This window comes from Lynx canadensis, chromosome D4 (genome assembly GCF_007474595.2).
Source record: "Lynx canadensis isolate LIC74 chromosome D4, mLynCan4.pri.v2, whole genome shotgun sequence".
NCBI lineage: Eukaryota > Metazoa > Chordata > Mammalia > Carnivora > Felidae > Lynx > Lynx canadensis.
Window position 1 is genome coordinate 22,614,996 of NC_044315.2, and position 13,178 is coordinate 22,628,173.

Consider the following 13,178-nt stretch of genomic DNA (forward strand, 5'->3'; position numbering starts at 1 on the left):
TACCGGGGATCTCCACAAAGCTCAGGGGAGCACATTTCCTAAAACTAAAAGTGAGTTCACATAAAGCTGACCAAATAATACCAATTAAATCTCGCCTCAAGGGTTTGAAAACACAGTCAGGGTTACCTCTTATAAATCAACAGTGCTGAACTCTAAAATGCAAAATGTGAATCTCCTTTGGAAAGGATGAATCATAGAGTCTTACACAATTCTGGACTCATCTCCCACCTACTCAATGCACCAAAGATGTGTTTACTGGGTATATGAGCTCAGAGGAACAGAGGGACTTCAGAAGCTTCAATTCTAGTGGGGAAGAAGCAGGTAGAAGTATGACATGCACACATGATGATAACTCAAGGCCATGGTGTGCAACACGTCACAAGATGTTACAAGGTGCTCCTGGAGAGGGCTCACATTTAACAAGGCATCAGTGAAGGCTTCGAGTTAAGGCAGCAACAGAAGTGGCTAGACAGGAAGGACAAGAAGTATTCCCACAGAAAGAGGTAAGACTGGTAGAAGGCTCACTGCTCCAGAGAAGAAGGAAAGGCTTTCAGGGAATGGTACATTATCTCTTTCAGCCCAAGCACAAGATGCAAGGAACACATGACATGAGGCTAGAAAAGCAGGTGGGGGTAATACTACCAGAAGGGCCTTGAATGTCCCCCATCATGAGTTTATGTGCAACTCCTGAAGATCTCTGAAGCAAGAAAGGACCTAACCAGGTAAGCACTTTAAAAGGGGGAAAACTTGGGGTGCCTGGGTGGCTCAATCAGTTAAATGTCCAACTTGTGGTTTCAGCTCAGGTCGTGATCCCAGGATTGTAGGATCAAGCCCTGCCTCAGGCTCTTTGCTGAGCATGGAATCTGTTTGGGACTCTCTCCCTCTCTCTGCCCATTCCCTGCCTGTGCTCACTCTCTCTCTCTCTTTCAATCTCTCTCAAAATAAATAAATAAACATTTAAAAAAATAAAAAGGGGGCACACTCACCTAGGACCTTACTGACAAAAGTGAGTAGGAAATAAGTGGGGATTTTAACGAATAAGATTGGTAAAATGTGACTTAAAAAAGGAAGAATTACAGGCTACAGTTTGTGCCAGATGTCAGAGAGAATGGGGAAGATGCCTTTAACAAACTGAAGTTCGGAGACACTGTTATGGGGGTGACGGAGACAGGGAAAATGACCAGGTTGGCTGGGAAACCCTACTGAGATCTTACATCACTGTGACACCAACAACAAGTACAGAACAGTGGCAACACAAGTCACCTACCTTGCTCTATTCCACTTTGATTAAAAAAAAATAAAAGTAAGGCCACAGGGCCTTTGCATATACAGGTTCCTCAGCCTAGAGGTTTAAGTCCAGCCCCTATGGAGTTAAAGCAGCTCAGAACACTCTTTCTTGACCCTCTCAGAAAGGATCAGCCTGTCACATGCTTTGATGGGATAGTGTTCCTCTCGGTCATAGCTCTTCTCTCAATTATGATTATGCACTTATTTTTGTGATTATTTGATTAATGTAGTCTCTCCATCACTAAGCTGTGAGCTTCCAATAGGGTCCCCCATGCCTATGTAGCAGGTCTCAGTGAAATCTATGAAAGAGGGGACAAGAGGGAGGTGACTGTTAGATTTTAGTGAGCAGATGGTGTGGGGACCTGAAATCACATCCCACAAGAGGGCTGAAGCAACGGACATACTCAGCCAGAAGAGAAGCCTCGTGGCAAGCTGGTGGTCTCCAAATATCTGAAGGGCTATTGTGGGGACGATGGATTAGTGGTGCACTGTGTGGTCTCCAGGGGTAGAAAAGAACCAGGACTGATGGATAAAGGTTCCAAGGAGACAGATCTCAGCTCAAGGGCTGGAGCAATTTTGACGGAGCCAGGGAAAATGGCTTCCTCCAGGCACCCGCAAGTCCCTGTCACTAGACATGCTCGGTCAGAGGCACACAGCCACCTGGAGAGGCTATCATAGGTGACTTGATGCACGGGTAGACATTTACGCTAGAGGCACTTTGAAGGTCCCTCCAGCCCCAACTGAACTCTTCTGGCTGTACTGCCCGCTCTCGGGAGGCACCCATGCGTTTGCACATGAATCCCTAGGAATAGGTCATGGGCTGTCCCCTCTACCTACAATGGCCCACCTTTTCCACTTTCTCTGCCCTGTGGGCTTGTTTCTCTTGCACAAGCCTCAGCTTTCTGTGTATCTCCCTCACCCCAAGGAAGCCCTTCCCGTCCTAACTGTGGTCACTCTTTACACTGCTCTGCCTCCACAGCACCTCTCACAAGTGTAATCACAGCATTTGTCCCTTTAATGTTTCCACATCAGTAGGCCCCCAAAGGCAGGGAAGATGAACATTCTCTTTCCTAGAGCCTGCCCAGCATCTAGCACAGAGTCTGACACGTGGATCTTGCTTAAATGTCCACGGACAGCCATCCATCACCCTACCCAAATATTACTTCAATTGGTATTTCTCAGAGGGTGACACCTGCAAACTTTTACCACACCTTGTTCACCCTCACCCTGGCCATGCTGGTTTTTCTACCATTTCTCTCAAGTGCTTCACACCAAAGCTGCTCAAAGTGTGGTCTGCAAACATTTGCTACTCTCTGCACTGACATCAGCTCACTCATGGAGAGTAGGTGTTGAAAACGTTTCTACAGCAGCTTGACAAAGTCAGTTCCTGACAGCTGACTCTTGTAATAAAAAACTTGGGCTTGTATTTTCTAGCTTTCTTCCCCTATTCATCTGTACTTGTCTGTTACAAGAGTACCAATCTTGGTCATGTTGGGAAAAAACTGGAGAAGCACTGCCTCAAGAAGTATTCCTTTACTCAACAATGAGGACAGGAAGTCCTCTCACGCTAATTAATGGACCAAAACAAGGGGAGTAAAATGTATAGCCCAGACCCCAAAGACAATGGTGAACTCCCATTTTTCCCTCTGATATTAACTCGATCATCCTCACATAATATAGCTCCCCTCAAACTTAAAAGAAAATCCTAAAAAATGTATTTTCACTGTGTTGGAGAGCAGTGACCACTCTGATCCAGAGACTCGCCCTCACAACTCTGCTGCTGAACTCACTGTCATTGTCCCTGAACACATCGTATCCTATAATGGAGCTGTGAACACAAAGAAATCCAACGTGCTCACAAGCCAAGGACATGAATATTTTGGCTTTAATAAATGACACCAATATTATCATTCACAGAAGGTTTAAACTTGGTGTCTAATTGCATTATGAACACACACACCACTGTAAGGACCTAGTTAGGTCTGAGTTAATAGTCCTCTGCACAGCAACCTCCAACACCATCATGACAGCTCATTGCTCTTGTCACCCCACCCCATCTGCCTCACATATCCCATTCAGGGTGGGGTCCTGGCAGCCAGACGTACCCCCACACCTTCAACTCTTGAAACTGGCTTTCCCTACTGGCCAGTTGAACTTGGCATTACTTGTGCATTATTCCCCTGAAGACTCATCAGTTACTATTAATTATTGCCTCTTATTCACGTTACTCATTTGCCCTTTATCCTCTCACCAGTTTGTAGGACACACAACAGCCACACTGCCAGAGATGACAGATAAATACCCATTACGTGCCCTGGGGCATCTCAGGCTGGATGCAGAGGGGCATACCCAAGAAAATACATGACATAGCAGTTCATGGTTATTCAATCAGAAGAGATCTACCAGGTAAGAAAGCATTTGCAACACTCCTCCCCCTGCCCCAGTCCTGCTCTTCCCTGGGCCTAGATGTCACTGTAAATTCCTAACATCTCTACCAGTTCCTACTATAGACAAAACTCTCATTTCGTCATGAATCAAATTACCATGAAACAGACATTTCAATGCATGTGAAGTACAGCCATGGAAATCTGCTTTCCAAAATGCAGGTGATGGGAGTAAGGAATTCCATTCTTCCTCATGCTGCTGGTTAATTTGAAGAAAGGCTCCAATCAAAATCACACAAAGATGAGCAGGTGGTTGAATGGACCACTCAGAATAATGTAATATGCAATACACAGTGGACACATAAATAAAAGCTAAAAGCAACCACACAAAGGTAGAGAGTATAAGAAAAATAAACTGGGGGCGCCTGGGGGGCTCAGTCAGTTAAGCATCTGACTCTTGATTTCAGCTCAGGTTATGATCTCACGGTCTGTGAGTTCAAGCCTCACATTAGGCTCTGAGCTGACAGGGCAGAGCCTGCTTGGGATTCTCTCTCTCTCTCTCTTTCCGTCCCTCCCCTGCTCATGCTCACTCTCTCTTAAAGTAAATAAACATTAAAAAAAAAGAAAAAGAAAAAGAACTGAAGGCCTATGACACACAACCCTATTTGGAAAAACCAAAATTGTAAAAGGTCCTAGAAAGGCAGAGTGCACGATGGCAGATAAGACAGACACCCATAGTTTACTCTGCTTTGCACAAAAACTGAGAACTTTCGGAATTCTTTAAAATCACATTTCTAATTACTAACATATGGAAGCAAGTGATTTTAAGTGACCCTGGGAGAATAACCAACAGGGTTTTCCAAATTCTGAATGCTCTTTTGCCCCTTTAATCTATCTTTCTTGTTTTCTGTCAAAGCCATTCTTTGTTTTGTAGTTCTGGACCTCTCAAAGTAAAGCACGCACCAAACTTCAGTGGGCGGGCGGAGAGGTCCAATAACAGATGCCCAGATGCCACAACTACCCTTTGCACAACTCTAGTTTCCACCAAAATAACAAAAAGGTAGCGCTGAGCTGGGTAAAAAGACAACTTGTTTCAAGTTTGAGATTTTAAGAGTTTGTGACAGCTTACTGCTCACAACACAGTCCCGTTGGAAATCTCCAGCAGCTACCCTCTGACCAAAGGCAAAGCAGGGCAGCTTTCTGAAGAAGGGTCAAGCAAGGAGGGCCAACCACCCCCGGTTCTTGCCTTCCTCCTGGTCCCTGTCTACAACAGCTTCTCTCCAGAAATAACTAAATGCATGAGATCACCCATAGTGAGAAGACAGAGGCATGACACCTACAAGGTGCCTATTTATAGAAAGTGTTAACACTCCTCAGGAAAAGGCACTAGAAATCTCCTTGGAAACGCCCAAGCCTGTGCTCCCTTTGGAATTCTAGTCTGCTAATACCCATGACTAAGTAATTGCCTTTAAAACAAAACTGAGGAGTTAGAGGTACTTACGGTTTCCCCCCAGGGATTCCTGCCAGGTTGGGAGGGATTGTAGGTACTCTCATGTGAGGGGGAGGATCAAACCCAACCTGGAAACAAAATAAGGCATTGAAGACTCAGTTTATGTAGCGTAGGCACTTTGTGAACATCTATAAAGACTTTTCACTAGAAACTCCTAGATCTCCAAAGCAACATAAACAGGAACAGGAACAGGTGCTAACATTTTTCAAAAGAAAAATTATAATGCAAGAGGTAATACAAGCACCTCTAAATGACAAGCTACGCATCTTTTTGGGGAGGCGGGCTGGAGCATGGTCTACTTGTACGTGGAGATCCAGCTTCCCACAGTAAATACTTCCTGGACTTAGGATGTCCTGCCTTGCCCAAACAAGTGCAGAGAGCAGTATGCTGCCTGAGTCAGGACTCCTTGACCTTGGCACAATCAATGTTTTTGGGCCAGATAGTTTGGGGCTGTCCTGGGCATGGCAGGACATTTAGCAGCACCCCTGGCTTCTACACAATACGTACCAAAAGTATCAGTGCTACTGATCGTAAAAAGTGTCTCCACGTATTACCAAATGTCCCAAGGGGGCAAAATAACCTCCCAGTTTCACAGTCACTGCTTAAACCTTCATAGATTCCCTAGTTTGTGCGCCCTGACGAAGATACCTAGTCCCTTGGCTGCCCACTTTGCTTTAAACTATCTTGCCCTCGGGGTGCCTGGGTGGCTCAGCTGGTTAAGCGTCTGACTTCGGCTTAGGTTATGATCTCACAATTCGTGGGTTCAGGACCCACACTGGGCTCTGTGCTGACAGCTCTGAGCCTGGAGCCTGCTTCAGATTCTGTGTCTCCCTCTCTCTCGGCCCTTCCCCTGCCCCTCAAAAATAATTTAAAAAAAAGCCAAAAAACTATCTTGCCCTCTACTGCACAGCCGTTCCTACTAGTGCAATGTAAGAGAAAAAAACACAAACTTCACTCTCAGCCCCAACTACTGGAGGTAACACTATCTGAAGAGGGAGAGGAGAAATATGAACACAACATATTCCAGTCAAGAGAATATATAGGGACTTCTATTCGGTATAATCTATTCTCTTTCTCTGATGCAGTCAAGGATTACAGTTGATTTTACCCTTTGCATGCAGTTTTGTATCTTCTGGATCAAAAAGGAGGTGGTTTACACAGTGGCAAAAGGTAGGGCAAGAAGACGGGCAACATGCCTGAAGGCTTCAGTCATCCCTGTTTTCTCCCTGTTGCTCTGAGAGATCACTGCTTATACCTGAGCCACACTGTTGGGTTTAAAGAATAATAAAGGCACGGAAAGAAGAAGTTACAGCTTCTCAAATATTTTTTCCTAATAATTAAAGAGGGGGGAAAAAAACCTGAAGAAAATGCATGCAAAGGCATCTGTAAGCTATTTGAGTCATTCCATCGCTTTCCAAAAAATAAACAAATAAAAAAATCTACCTTGGGGGAGAAAATCGGACGTCCCCAGAGCCATCAAAGCAGCTCCTTAACACTCCTAGTTTCATCCACAAGAACAGTGATCCAAGACGCGGTGGGCCCTAACGTCACGAAGCGGCATGCTGAGGGCAGCAGGCTCGGGGACACTGGGGCTCTGTTCCGCAGGCGCGGGCGGGGACACCTACCATCGGGGAGCGCCCGTAGGCCACCACGGCGGCGGCGGCGGCGGCCGCGCTCATCTGCGGGGACATGTTGTGCAGGCTGGCGTAGGCAGCGCCGGGGCTGGTCAGCTCCCCGTTCATGCCGGCGTGGGGCACCATCCCGAACGGGGCAGGGTACGGGCCGGGCACCGCCAGCGGCGTCCTCAGGCCGGCCGCTGCAAGGAAGCACAAGCCGCGCACGTGACGTGACTCAGCCGGCCGCTGTGGTCCAGCCTGACCGTCAGCTCCGGGGTCCCTTCTAGCGCCGTTCATGAGAGGCGAGGACAAGCCGGGAAAGCTTGGGTGGGTGGTTTGATCACCACCAACTTGACTGAAGTCCTCTCCAGGGAAAAAGAGACCCCAAGGAAAGCATTGCCCACCACTTCCTCCTTAGTATAGGCTTGGCATCACTGAGAAATCAGGGAATTAAAATGAAGCAGCAGTATCGTACCCAATTCATAGACGGCAAACCAAGGCCCACACACTACCTGTCTACTTGACTTAATCTCAAAAGAAGGTTTGGATAAAATCCAAGATTTCTCCTTCAGTTCAAACTTTCCATTCCTTGGTACCAATTCCAAACAAAAACCTGACCCTGGGTTTAGTAAGCCAAAGCATAGGTTCAGGAGGAATATTCTGGGGCCTATTTTCCTCTGGGCCCAAGGTGTTAAGGAAGATAAAGTCAAAAGTTACCAATTTATTCGCTCGACTCTCAGCGAAACCCTCCCAATTTCTCCTGCCGGAGAGACCAGTGATTCCTGAGGGATAAGCCGGCAGAAAACCCGCCAAGTAACGTGAGCAAGCGGCACGCTTGGGCCACCCGTTTTAGTCAGAATTAGGGAACTCAGACACACAGTGACAGTTCGGGAAGGAGCTTACATGCGGAATTATTATCGGAAACTTCATCGAAGTTCCTAGGATTTGGATTATTTGGAAATAAATTTTTTAAAAACGCCAAATGTAAACAGTCGGAGACCGAACAGGGTGCAGCTGCTGAACCTCTCAGGACAAACATCTGTTTCTTATCATGGCTTTTCAGGGATAGGAAGGAGGCAGGCAGGCAGTAAGTGCATTTCATATTCATGGGGAAATGGCGTCAGGAGTGCACAGACAACGAACCAAGCCGGGAAAGGGAAAAAAACAAAACAAAGCACAACAAGAGGCAATGCTCTACCGGCTTGGTTAACGAGGGGGTCCATGGCTGGAGGCTTGCCGAGGCCTGGACGGAGTCCTGGAGTGGCGCTGGTGCCCGGCGTTGGCATGTCGCTCCGAGGCGTCGGTGTGCTGGATTTCAGAACAGGCGTGCTGGCTTTTTCATGCTGGTATCATTAAACAAATTAAATGAGTATTATTTTTAATCCAAGCCATATTACACAATTTATCACAACAGCAGCTGGGACACTGGGCACCTTCTAGCTACTCCCTCAGCCAATTTCCATAAATCCACACAATGTTGACAGCATTAACTTGTGAGCGAGAAATGTTGACCTTTCCTCTTCCTGCCAGAATTAAAACTCTAGCTAGAGACACAGAACATGATCACACTTCTTCCTCCGCAGATTTTATTTTAAAAAGTATTTTTCCATCAGGCGTGTGGACTTTGGAACTGGGCCAAGTTAGAATGATGACCACCCAGAGAAAAATTCCCAGTCACTCAGAAACAAATGGCCCGGTCACCAAGAATGTCAGAGGGAGGATCTCTATTTTCTAATCTTGCCTTTTAGTACCAGTGGAATTGAGATGAATGGTGAGAGGCAGCAGGGCCACTGATCTGATGAGAAGCAAACCGGCATCTCAAAGGCAAAAGCCCGAGAAGGAGTCTTATCAGTTTGAGAGATGTGTGTGGAGTTTCACACGGCCACCCGCTTGCCTACATAACCGGTGTGGACCCGCGAGCACAGAGGCCTTCAGGAGTCAGTAACGGGGTTACAGGGCATCATCCTTGTCATCTCAACCTTTCATTCTTTAAATCCAGGCCTGAGAAGTGCTGTGGGGTAGCAAAGAGCATGCACGGGCTAGGGAGAGACCCCAGCCCCCTCTGGCCATGGATCTGATGGGCTGTGTAAACTTGGCAAGCTCCTCAGGCTTTCCTCCCCTTCAGTGAAATGGGATAATGCCTAGGAAGACTGTGTAGGAATCAAACACAGGGTTGTTATGGCTCGGTTTTTGTGAGTTATGAGATGACACACTCCCCAGTATTTGCTGAACGGTTGAAAGCATGAACAGGCTCCAAGGCTCTGCCCTCCCCATGCCAGTTCCAGGCTTCCCCTGGGCCCCGGGGCCATTTGAGTACATCCCCACTCTGACCCCAACCCAATTCCAACATGCCCTGACACAATGGGTCAGTTTAATACAAGGCAAAATGGACAGCTTAAGAAAATGAGGATTTCTCAGGACCTACGAGGTTGCCCAGTAAAAGGGTAATGGACGTGGAAGCTCTCTAATCACGGCCCAAAAGAGCCTACTGAGAGGGAGAAAGGAAAACACTGTGTGGGACAAAGAGTACGAGGAGCAGACTCACTTTAAACACTTAAAAACAGAACTCTCACTCAGTAAAAAAAAAAAAAAAAAAAAAAAAATCCCCATGTTTCAAATACTTGAGGGTCCTCTGAACCACAAAGGATAAGTAAACTGCTAAATGGGCAAGTGATGGCTCTTATGACCTACCAAGCTCATTTCTTTGGATTTCAAAGAAGTGGAGCTTCCCGAGGAGGCTGTGGATGCTGGGCTGCTAGAAGCATCTTTCTTCAGCAGACGGTTTTTGTCGATCCCGTTTTCCCTGGGTGAATGGGCAGGGCTTGCTCGCGGAGAAGAAGGGTCCTCAACAAGCATAAGTAAAGTTTTCATGATTTCATTTACAATGGACGGACCTTGCGCTTTACAGACTCTATTTCCACACCAATTCTCTAAATTAAAGGAGGGCGCTCTAAGTCCTTTAGATCTGGGGGACTTGGGAGTGTGCAATGTTGTTATCATTACCAGGATGGTATTTGCAAACACACCCATGAAGACAGCACAGAGGAAAACACATCTAGGAACTATCATATCCTCCCCTCATGCTCATACTTTGCCCAGAGGGCACTGGAAAGAAAGGAGCACTAGATATCCAGCATACAAATCCAAAATGATAGGGAAAACAGATTTTTCTTTTTAAAGGAAACAAAAGTTCTCATTAGGTAGACCACTATCGTTCCACCCGTGAACAGCCACTAAGTTTTTAACGTGTAAAGTTGTAAGAAACCAAACACCATGGCTCCACTGTTCTGTTTTCTCAAAAGTCACTCTGAACATAAACTTTGAGAAAATGATTGGTTACCTCGTTAGACACATCCACAACTAAGTTGTCATCGCTTTTGTCACCATCGCTGTCCTGGAAAAAGACATTTTAATGCCATTTATTAAAGGGTTGGAGGCCCAGTTAAATTTCAAGAGTTCTTGGTAGCAGACAGACTAAAAAATGGCCTAGGACAAGCCTACAGGCTCCATTCCAGATTGTCAGCCCCTTGTCATTAACACCACCTCCCTCCTACTTATCTGACCTGGGGCTACGCAAAGCTCCAGGGAGGAACCGTTGCAGTAGCATACCTGCTACATATACTGGTGAGCGCAAGTTGCAAACACTGGGTACCTAGTAAGAGCTCAATAAATGCTTGTAACAGCTGAATCTCTTTTATAATCTGAAATCCGCCATGTCTTTATAAGAGGACTCTTTCCCACTGGATGTTAAGAATACAATTTCATGTCATTGCTTTGTGTGTATCATTCTTGAAGACAGCCAACAAATCTCGTGTTCATAGACAATTTGTAATTACAAAGACAAACTTAAACCATGTTCCCATTGGGTTACTAATTACTGAGAAAAAAAACAGCAAAAAACTAAAAACAACAAAGCTATCTACTCGACTGGAATAATGTTAGGACATGTTAAGAATAAACCTTGTTGGCAATCAGTTTGGAATATTTTTGGAGAGATGGAAGGAACACAGGATGGCAAAATCTGGAGGGCACTAGCGTCCTGCCCTTGGGCTTTTATTTTCTCTTCATAAAGCCATAAAATTTGCTAATCAAGGAAACTGCAAGGTTGCACTAAGTTTGAAAAAGCTTCAGAAAGGCTATTCAATTTATGTTATCATTCCTACATCAAGTTTAGGGCAGACTGAAAAAGTCCACTTTCTTAGCCAAAAGGCTTTGCGTCCTTTAGTACAGAGTAATACAATGGGTACATGAAAGAAGTATGATGTTGCCATGGGTCCCGGTTCTCAAAAAGTAGTAGGTGACGAATTTATGATCTAAACAATCCTTTTACTGATGTCACTGTTAATTACGAATACACAAGTGTCTGACAATTTGTACTAATAAGTACAAGGGCGAATATTAGCCACAATGGCTTTCTAAGGGGCCTCCATGTTCAACTAGAAAGTTATCCTCAACTTTAAATTCATACCTTTTAAATTTTTTTTTCTTTCTTTTTTAAATGTTTATTTATTTTTAGAAAGAGAGGGAAGAGAGAGAGCACAAGCTGGGGAGGGGCAGAGAGAGAGAGGGAGACACAGACTCCGAAGCAGGCTCCAGGCTCTGAGCTGTCAGCATAGAGCCCCATACTAGGCTTGAACTCACGAACCATGAGATCATGACCTGAGCTGAAGTCAGCTGTTTAACCAACTGAGCCACCCAGGAGCCCCTTAAATGTTTTTTTCTAACTCACCTAGAATGTTACATGTGGAAGACCCAATTTACTTTCTTCCAACAGTGTGTTACTAGATTTATTTTAATCATTGTTGTTAAAGCACCATGCAATTCACTGTAACAACATAAAATTATAACCAGTGAGGAAGCCTGGGTAATTCAAAATAACAGCCTATTGAAAGAAATATTTTTATGTAATAAAAGAAAAAAGTTAATACTAAAGAAAATTTGCTTTCTCTCTTAGTAAAAGACTTAAGAAAAGCACAAACGTTTTTCAGGCGTTAAGAACCCAAAGACAGCGGCAGTGAAAAAATAGAAGCCAAAAGGTTTCCCTTTTAGAAAAACAATTACAAAAATGGTTCACATATTGTACAAACTGGCAAAAAGTAGCAAATAACTCATTTACTACAATGAGCCTGTGAAGTCCTTAAGGAGTCTGTAATTTCAATCAGCTTTGCACTGGACGCTTCCGCTAATGTTAAGCCTTCACAGTACAGTGTGAAGGGCATCAAAGAGCTAAGGTCTGAGGACTTCGCCCCAGACTCTCCAACATCATGTCAACACATCACCCTGAACTACCTATACAACTGGCCATACCTAATATAAGCAGGCTATAAAACAGTAAAGCACAGCTATGGATTCTGTTCTCGATCACTTGCTACTAAATATCTACACAAGCCTCATGCAGAACTCAAAACTGTATTATTGGCAACCTCCAAATTTCTGCATGTCATGTCCTGGGAATGTTACCATAGTGCAAAGTGTGGACCAATACAAGGACCTCTGGCAAAATATCCATTCCTAGACCCTCAGTTTGGGAATCTTAGCCTGGTGAAGACAATGCATTCTGGAGTTAGACTGCCTCCAGGCTCTGCCACTAACTCTGACCTTGGGCAAATCACTTACAAGCTCTGTGCCTCAGTTTCTTCCTCTAAAATGGAAGTCATGGCACTGAACTCACAGAGTTAAGAGCCCAGTGAAACAATCCATGTAAAAGCACACAGTACCTGATACTAGCAAGCTGTTGCTCAGGAAATATTACCCACTGTTGGCTCTTGGCTTGAGCCAGCCAGAAGGAGGCCGAGAGGCCTAGCGTGTAAACCCCCATATAACCTGCATGCCAGCCAGAGGCGGACACTTCTTCCACAAGCAACAGGAAGTGGCCTAATACAGCATTCTGGTCTCATGCTGTTCCCAGGAATGTGTCCATCTTGAAATAGACACACTCGGGACACACAGAAAACGCCAAGTCATCTATCAGCTGCAGTTTATGACCCTCGGACCTGAGCCAATCGCCATGTGGCTTGGTTTGCTCTCCTTGTGAATGTGGTTGCAGCTAGATCTGAGTCAAGTGCCCTCCCTCCACAGGCCTGTGTTCTCAGTCTGCAGGGTCTGATTTAGATGCCTTCAGAGTTTTTCCCATTTTCACCAATGGACTTACATCGCTAAACTGCTTGCTGTTCAAGAGGATGAACTATACCTCAAGACCTAATATGAGTCTGAATACATCAACAGAACAGCATCCCAAAAGGTATTCTGTAACAGTGAAATTCTTACCCTGATTATTTTAGCAGGACAGGCTACCGAATTTGTAGGGCCGAGGACAGAAAGAAGATGCAGGCCCTTGTTCAAAAATTGAGAATTTGAAGATGATGAGAGCAGAGCATTAAA

The 13,178-nt window shown here is 45.2% G+C and overlaps 1 protein-coding gene across 4 annotated transcripts in view; it reads right to left on the reverse strand.

Annotated features, from left to right (window-relative positions):
• Positions 1-13,178, reverse strand: part of TLE1 (TLE family member 1, transcriptional corepressor) — a 91,061-nt gene that overhangs the window by 18,616 nt on the left and 59,267 nt on the right. For all 4 annotated transcript variants that reach the window (XM_030292907.1, XM_030292908.1, XM_030292905.1 and 1 more), the window contains 5 exons: positions 10,138-10,191; positions 9,489-9,641; positions 7,996-8,140; positions 6,807-6,997; positions 5,173-5,249 (listed from right to left, as the gene is read on the reverse strand). In XM_030292907.1, coding sequence (XP_030148767.1) covers positions 5,173-5,249; positions 6,807-6,997; positions 7,996-8,140; positions 9,489-9,641; positions 10,138-10,191 — 620 coding nt within the window. The remainder of the gene's footprint in view (positions 1-5,172; positions 5,250-6,806; positions 6,998-7,995; positions 8,141-9,488; positions 9,642-10,137; positions 10,192-13,178) is intronic.